The sequence below is a fragment of the Melospiza georgiana genome, chromosome 2, assembly GCF_028018845.1.
Source record: "Melospiza georgiana isolate bMelGeo1 chromosome 2, bMelGeo1.pri, whole genome shotgun sequence".
In the NCBI taxonomy this organism is placed as follows: Eukaryota; Metazoa; Chordata; class Aves; order Passeriformes; family Passerellidae; genus Melospiza; species Melospiza georgiana.
Genome location: NC_080431.1, coordinates 23949196 through 23957351, shown reverse-complemented (window position 1 = coordinate 23957351; position 8156 = coordinate 23949196). Strand labels below are relative to the sequence as shown.

General features: G+C 46.8%; 1 protein-coding gene across 1 annotated transcript in view; it reads left to right on the top strand.

Annotated features, from left to right (window-relative positions):
- The first annotated feature begins 1032 nt into the window (after positions 1 to 1032).
- The window catches only part of ATP10A (ATPase phospholipid transporting 10A (putative)), a 109588-nt gene continuing 102464 nt past the window's right edge, over positions 1033 to 8156 (top strand). The window contains exon 1 of the mRNA XM_058044729.1: positions 1033 to 1475. Coding sequence (XP_057900712.1) covers positions 1033 to 1475 — 443 coding nt within the window. The remainder of the gene's footprint in view (positions 1476 to 8156) is intronic.

Below are 8156 nucleotides of genomic sequence, written 5' to 3'. Positions count from 1 at the left end.
TTTTTTTTTTATTATGCGTTTTTTAAATCTCTGCATTGATTCACTACATTTGTTCACTTGTGATTTCAGACTAAATCTTTCAATCTAAATTATCTTCTCTTCTGTATTTCTTGTCTATCCATCATGACCCACAACCGTATCTTTCTCCAGAAAGCGCAGAGCATAAACCACAGAGCCAGAGATTGGCATTTCCAGTCCTTGCTGGTAAGACCTACCCTACCACGAGAGAATAGGAAAATCCACAGAGGCGAACGTGCGTTGCAGCACACCGCTGCCAGGGCGTGTGCGGAGGTGGCAGTGCCGAATGTTTTCCATCGGAAATTTCATTTTTCTGGTTCCCACCTGTGGGGCTGTCCCAGGCACCACGGCCGCCACCAGCAGCGCCGGCGCACCAGACAGACGTGAGGAGCGGGGAGATGCTGTGCTGTGGCTTCCAGGCTCAGCACGGGGATGGGTATCAACGTGGCACACGGATTCAGGCAGAACGTGGAGTTTCGCCCTGAGTCAGCCGGTAGAAACTCCCACCAGCTGTGCTGGGGCACCGTGGATAAAGGCCCGCGCGCAGCGCCGACGCTTCAGCGGGAATTTTCTCTTTCCCCGCTCGAACCTCTTTCCCCGTCCCACACGCAACTCGGAGTCAAAAGCCGCCGCTAAGTGCGCTGCCGGCTGTGCTCGGCGGGCCGGGGCAGCCTGGGCGCGGAAGGGCCGCTCCCGTCTCCCGCTGCCCCGGCCCGGCCCGCGGCACGGCGGCCCCCGCATCCCCCGCGCCCGGCACGGGAGAGGCCCGCGGGAGGAGGGCTCGGGCCCCCGCCTGCCCACGTCCCCTCCCCGGCCAGCAGGAGGAGGAGAAAGCGAGAGAGGTCCCGACAGAGCGGCTGGGAGCGGGTTCGAGAGAGCCCTCCTCCCCCCCGCCCGCCCCCGGAGGGGAAGAGGAAAGGAGAGCCGTGGCGGGCGGCGGACGATGATAACTTAGGGCCGTGCCTGCCGTGGGAGCTGCCCGCCTTGCCCGGGTAGGACACCGGGGCGGCAGCGATGTCCCAGGGCACGGCAGGAGGAGAGGGAGCGCCCCAGGTGCTGCCGGAGGGGAAGGAGAGGCAGAGGAAGAGGAGGCGGAGGAAGAAGAAGGAGAGTAAGACGCGGCTGGTGCGCTCCAGCCTGCTGTTACCTGAGGCCGAGCCGGAGAAGTCCAAGGGGACGGTCCTGGCCTGCAACCGGCTCAAGACCACCAAGTACACGGCATTGTCCTTCCTGCCCAAGAACCTCTTCGAGCAGTTCCACCGCCTGGCCAACGTCTACTTTGTGTTCATCGCCCTCCTCAACTTCGTGCCGGCCGTCAATGCCTTCCAGCCGGAGCTGGCCTTGGCCCCCGTGCTCTTCATCTTGGCGGTCACCGCCATCAAGGACCTGTGGGAGGACTACAGCCGCTACCGCTCCGACAAGGAGATCAACCACATGGAGTGCCTGGTGTACAGCAGGTGAGGCAGACAGGGTGCGGGCAGGGCTCGGCGGCACACAGCGCCGGGGTCCCGTCTGGCGCCAGCTCTCAGAGGGCCCTGGGCAGCTCCATTGTGGAGGCCTTTCGTTTCCACTTTAAGTGCAAAGAAGCTCCCAGTTCTCGTGGAACTGGTGTCTCCCAACTCTTAACTCAGAACTGCGGGAGTTCATGCAGTCCTGTACCTACAGGTGGACGTGAATCCGCTCTGACTGGTGGGGTCTGGCAGTAAATCACTTTATGCAAACACTTCCCAGTGTGTGCAGTAAATTACACTCGTGTATAGTTTCAGGCATTAATTTCATTATAATAACATTAGAACTCACGCAGTCTGCTATTAAATCTTTAATGAGTGAAGGAAGGATGGAGGCCAGAGGCTTCTGAATTTTCATTTAGGTGTGTGAGATTTCATGACATGAAATTAGTAAACCCAAACTTTGCCTTTCTAAAGAATGAGCCAGTCTTTCCATTGAACATTTACTTCTAAGCGAATGTTTTTTATATATCATCTCAAGTGTCATCATTCACCGTGACTGCTATTTCCCAGTGCTTCTGATGGAGCATTAGGTCATTTATGTCCCTCAGAATTAGTTTTTCTAATGATCAGGGCAATACATTTAGAGCACTGCCTTACTGTTTGTAAATCAGACTGAAATGATGTTTGCATCAACATTTATGTGCTTAGAAGCCAGCTTTACAAAACTTTTGTTTTGCTTTCATCCAAGTGCCAGTCATCTCCTAGTAGTCTAAGGCTAAGGTTTCCTGGGGAAAGAGAGAAGAATATATTTTCTGAGAAAGCAGATTCAGTTTCATTTCTGATGCTTCTAAGTCTAAAAGAAATTAAACACGTGCCAAGAAACTTACACTCAGATTCCACAGACTGCCTGGGAGGGTCTTCTGGGCTGACGTAAGCATGAGACAGAGAGCAACTCTCCTATTGCAAGAAAGGCATGAGAAAAAAAAATACACTGAAAAAGAACTCAGAAAAGGCTGCTTTTCTGACATCAGCAGACTCAGCTTGTTATTTCACAAACTGGTATCATGTAAGAAATTTCACACAGGGATATTCCTCCACCAGTAGATACGCATGCATGAAGACATAAGTAAAATGGCCTTATTTCTGTAAACTAAACCAAAAACAAACCAGTCAAATCACACATGTAGTTGCTGCCAACCTGTGCCTTTGCCTAGTGCCTTGCTTGTCTGTAGAACTCTGAACACTTCTGGTGTTGAGGAAGATTGATTGCAGAAGGTAGAACAGTGATAATAAGGATGGTTAATCTAACCTTTTCCAAACAAAATCAGCTTAGAAACGAGCTCTTGTGTTTCCTAGGTTGAAAAGCACTAAGTGCCCAGTGCAGAAGATGTTTAAAATATTAACAAACACCAGTACTGGGATATTAGTTCTGGAATGTTTTTCCCTCAGCGATTTTCCAATCCCTCTCTGCTGCCAAAAAGTAGACGTGACTATGAGAAGAGGTGTACCTTTGATGTTAACATCACTTGAGGTCTTTTGTGAGTCCCAGCTAAGTGCACTACCCTTTGTCATGCTTGTGCTTTTACAGAGTAAGCCAGAATTGTTCCTTTTACTGCAGAGTTCAGATTGCTGCTGAGAGACACTTACACAGATTAATTTGGGAGTGGTTTTCCTTTGCATTGGCATCAAAGGCCCATGTCGGCCAAATCCCTGTGGGGCAGCAAACATGGAAGTGTGAGAGCTCTGTCACCTCTTCAGACACAGCTTTCTGGCTGGATGCAGAGCTGAATGGTGTGTGCTTACAGCCTTGCAACAGAAGCATGGTCCCCAGCAGCAGCTCACCCATTTTCACCTTCCAGCAGTCCCTAGGGAAGCTTCCCTCCCACAACTAAAAAATACAGTCAAAACATGCGGTTAAAGTAATTTGCTCACATGTTTTTAATCTGCCCACTTTTTATTCTTTTGTAGCTTTTTATAAACTTCACCAAGTCACCTTTTTAAGCACCCTCCAGCTCCAGTGAGCGAGATGAGACTAGAAACTTGCTACTTCTGCAGATAAGAGCTAAGATTCTTGCAAACTCGTGTGACGGGGTACCAAGATTGAGAGATTTGTATCAAGGTCATTGAAGTTGCTGGGCGTGAGTTCAGAAAAGCTGTTTTCTTAGAGAGGTGTCATGCCAGGAGAAACACAAGGGATTGATCCTGATATTTACTTTGTTTCCTTAGTCTCTTTGTTTCTGGAAGAATGTTGAAGCGTGTCACGTAAGGAAGTAATAAATGACAGCTTTCTCATCAGATGGATTTAATGCTGATCCCTTATCAGTTTTACTACCAGACTGTCTCTCCCTCCCCCTACTTGCCACTTCCTTGTGGTTGGGGCAGACTTTGATGCAAATGCTGTCCTCGACAGAAATGCTGCTGTGGGTTAATGAACACTGCTGCAGTGCTGTGTTGCCCTAGCACTGTCAGGGAGCAGTAGCTCTTGCTGGTCAGCTGTTCATAGCTTGGAAAGAGGCCTTCTGCAAGATGGGATGTGTCTGAGTTCTAGGACTCTGCTGTGATGGACTCCCTTTCCTGCCAGCCTTCCATACAGCTGCTAGAGCGCCCTCAAATACAGACTACAGCGTTCAGATGCACTGCAGCAAAATAACATTGAATTACAAGTCAGCAAATGGAGACAGGGACTTTGGCTTCAGCAGTAGAGAAAAGCCCTCTGTTTCATGTTCCATGTTGTTTAGTCATCAAGTAAAGATTCAGGTTGGATCTGTGTGTTCTGCCATGTATCCTTTTTATGTATAATCCATACATGCTTTCCTGGCTGCTGAAGTACCTGTCCTGTGTTAGATACAGGCAGCTTTTAGTGATGCAAAAGCTACAGGACAGAGAGAATGCAGGGATAGGCAGAGCCTAGGGCAGCTCATCAGGAGGAGGTTCTACTTGACTCCAGCAGTGTCCACTGCCTGGTGCTCTGGCACAGCCTGCACAGGCAGACCATGTCAAGAACTGGTCTGCTGGAAAATACTGTTCCCTACTCTGACTGCTTGACAGCTGGCCTTCTTCCTCCTGCCTGCCCCGTGGACTCAGATGACCCGTTCTCATACAGCCACTGCAGAATCAATGACTCCGTGGCTCAGAGTTGGCAACACTTATGAGACAGCAAAACAGCAAAAGATGATGCAACCTAAAGTAAGAAATTGACGAGCAGTGCAGCTTGTTTTGACAGAAAGAAGACGTTTTCAGTTAGGAATCCTGGATGTTGTGGAGAGTGGAAAATAGCTCAGAAGATTGTTGCTTTCTAGAGTCAGATGGAAAGGGAAAAGACCTGATTCTTTGAATAAATTGAAAGAAGCTATTGAGTTTGAATTGGCAGCTTATGTCGAGGAGTGAAACACACAGGAGAATTGCAGACTTGTGTTGCTCTGTAATGGACTTTGCAGTCTGTCTATAAGAGCAGGCAGAGTTTTGAGGAAGGTTTCTTAGCCAGGAGGAGCTAATAAGGCCTCCTTCCAGAGGCCTTTAGGGCGCCTCTCTCATATGGCGATACAGAGGAAATGAGGCACTTACTTTAGGAGGATGGCTTCACAGGTCACCTAGAATTTCAATTCTATACAGGTGCTTAAGCTAGGAATGCTGGATGACAGCCAGAACTCTTAGTTGATTTAAATGGAGGGAAGTTACAAAGGCATTAGGGCCTAGCCTGCAGAAAATTGTTTTTGCAAACCTTTGATTACCTTAGTCTCCTCTCTTTGTTCCTCTTCCTCATTTCTGTCACCCATGGATTGAGTTGAAGACTGGAGATTTCAAATTTGCAATCCTAACGGTGAAATGTGTGTTACTATCTTGGACTAGGGAGGATGGAAGGGTGATGTTTTCTTTGCAGTTATGTCCTTCAGTGCTCACTGGCTCTCATTGGAGTTGTGCATGGCACATGTAAATGTCTACTGTTAAATATTTGCTAGAACTGAATTTGTCACTGGGGCAGTAGCTTTGATTTCAGTGTGCTGTTACAAAATATGGTATATGTTTACATGACATGTAAATAGAAGATGAATAGTGGTAATTACAATCACAACAAATAATGGCACTTGTCCATCATGGAATTACATTTTATTGCTGTCTCAGGGCTGTGCTGGTGAAATAATCTCTGCTAACATTTTTCTATGAGCCATATGTTCAAAACCAAAGGGTTTTGCTTTTTAAATCTATTCTTTAACTCTTGCTGTGTCCATCAGAGTACTGTTAAAGAGTGTGATTCCTCTACATACTGATCAGAGTGATAACTGTTTCTTGTATCAACCTGTAACTTAGAAAATCCATGAAAAATTGCAGTTTATGACCGGATACTTGTCACCCCTGAGGTGTGGAAAAAGTTTAATGGGGCATTCAGACAGCTGTCAAAGCAGGCTGTTTTACATAAAATATTAATTTTTTTCTGCAAAACTGAAGGGGCGGAGAGCAGAGAGTTTGATGTGGGCAACATTTCCTATAATTTCAAAAATACAGTCCCTTCTTCCCTTTGCCAACCCAGCTGTGAAAGCAATTCCAGCCTTGGAGGAAAAGGATACAGTAGTATTACCAAATCCTCACGAATGCACAGTAGATCCCACTCGGGGCCTCAAAAATAGCCAGATGATGACTTGCTTGCAAGCACTTCACTGTAAGGTGCCTTATTTTGTTAGCAACACCAGTCAAATTAGGTTGTATCTCCTACTACTGCTGTAGTCAAGAGCAGGTTCTTGTCCCTAAATGTGCTGGCAGATAAGACATTTCTCAGTAGAGGAAGCAACTTAGTCCCCTGTCAAAAACGCAAATGTCACTAGATGTGATTCAAAAGGAAACTACCTGGGATTACTCAGTTTCCTTTGTGAGTGAATTTGGTGTACAAAGAGCTGAAAGCAGGAAGTAGTGGCCTGAATCTGAACACTGACTTGAGTGTTCCTTCCTTGAGTTTCAGAAAGATGCATCTCTGTTCATCTTACTGTGTCTTTGTGCTTCACTACTTCAGTTTGAGCTAGGATGGCAGTGAATAAACTCAGTGAGCGATGTAGTAGAGGCTCCTCTGTTAGACTGATAGGGAGCAGTTTTATTCTGCAGTAGAGTTTATCCAAGTAGCAAGGGGTGTCTGTGCTAATCTTCAGAGATGTAGCCAGCTGGAATGCACAAGAGAACCCATCTCTCTGTCCAACTGTATGTATGCAGTTTATTTGCTGTTCAGTGTAGGGTAAATTTTCTAAGTGCCTGAGCTTCCTTATTGGAAAAGAGAAATGCTTGACTCTTGTTGCTAAGCTCTTTCATTTGTATTGGATGTCATGAAAGCTGTTGTAGGCTGTTTCACATGCCTCTGGCTGACTGCCAAAGAAGATGCTGTTAATCTCCCTTGAAAGACCTGGTGATGTCCCCAAATAAATTTTTGTTGTTACATGCTGCCTCTCCAGAAAGACACCATAATCTCTTGTGCTAAGCAGACCACAGCTCAGAATTATAGGTGGCCACCTTGTGTGCAGATCTCCTTGCTGTTGTGTGTCTTTATTAACTTGAGATCATGATTATTGTTAGAGGTGGCCAAAGAATAGCAGCTCTATTTGATTCTGTCAGAGTGCATTTCCAAAGAGAGTACACAAGAGAAAAGAATTGCATGTACGGTTAAACTCTGCCTGGTATTGTGATTCCACCTTCCGTGTGTCATGTAGTCAGCAGAACTGAAAACCAGAACTGAAACCCTTGACAGCCATGCAAAAATTAATATTTATGGAACTGCTTGCTAGCTAGCATGGCATAACTTAGCAGGACATTCCTGTCACAAGCACATCAGTCCTCCAGAAGTAATAATTAGAGAAAGGAAGGTCCCTGTCACTGGGCAGGACTTTTACAGGTACCTGCTCCAGGCTTACACAACCCTCATGGTTGCTTACCTTGACACAGCACCAGGAGAAGTCCAAGTGCTGCATCTTCCTGCTGTGTAATCCAGCATGCTTCTAATTTGTGGGGTACTTACTCTGTGCAAGAGCAGTCTCAGAGATATCTCTCCTGTTTCCCCACAGCACCAGGCCTTCTGGGAATGTGGTGCTTTTGCATATGGACACAGTAAGGTCAGTGCAACTGAGAAGTCAAATGCACAGCTTCAGGATTGCATCCATTTTGCAGGATTTAAGCTGTGCAGGCTTGGTTTTAGCAATTGCATATATTGAAAGCAATTAAGTACATGAAAAGCAGAACAATTTCTTTCACTTCACTTAGTTGTGGAGGTGAACCAGTTTCCATGGCTTACCTTCAGCCTTAGTGTTCTTATTTTGGTAGTTGTCACTAATGTGGCTGTGGTAGCAGCCAGTCATGTTTGTACCCAGAAGAGATCCACAGCAGGAACTTGATTTGTACCCACCAGCACTGCCTCACTCTGTCTCACCAGAATGTGGAAGCAAGACAGATTCTCCATGCAGTGAACCAGGGAGAGTGCATTTCAGTGAATGGCATAAAGTGAGGAGCCTGCTAAAAACCGGGACAGTTGCCTCTCATGGGTAAATTTGGTAGTTGTGGGCAGAAGCTTCCTCTGTTGCACATCAAGCACAAAAGTTGACTCACTGCCAAAATTCAGCCACAATGAAAGCATACTTGTGAAAGATGCTAGCTTATAGCTTCTCCTAAGCAGGTGCTAGTGGTGGTGTGCAGGGGAGAAGAAATGCAAAGGAG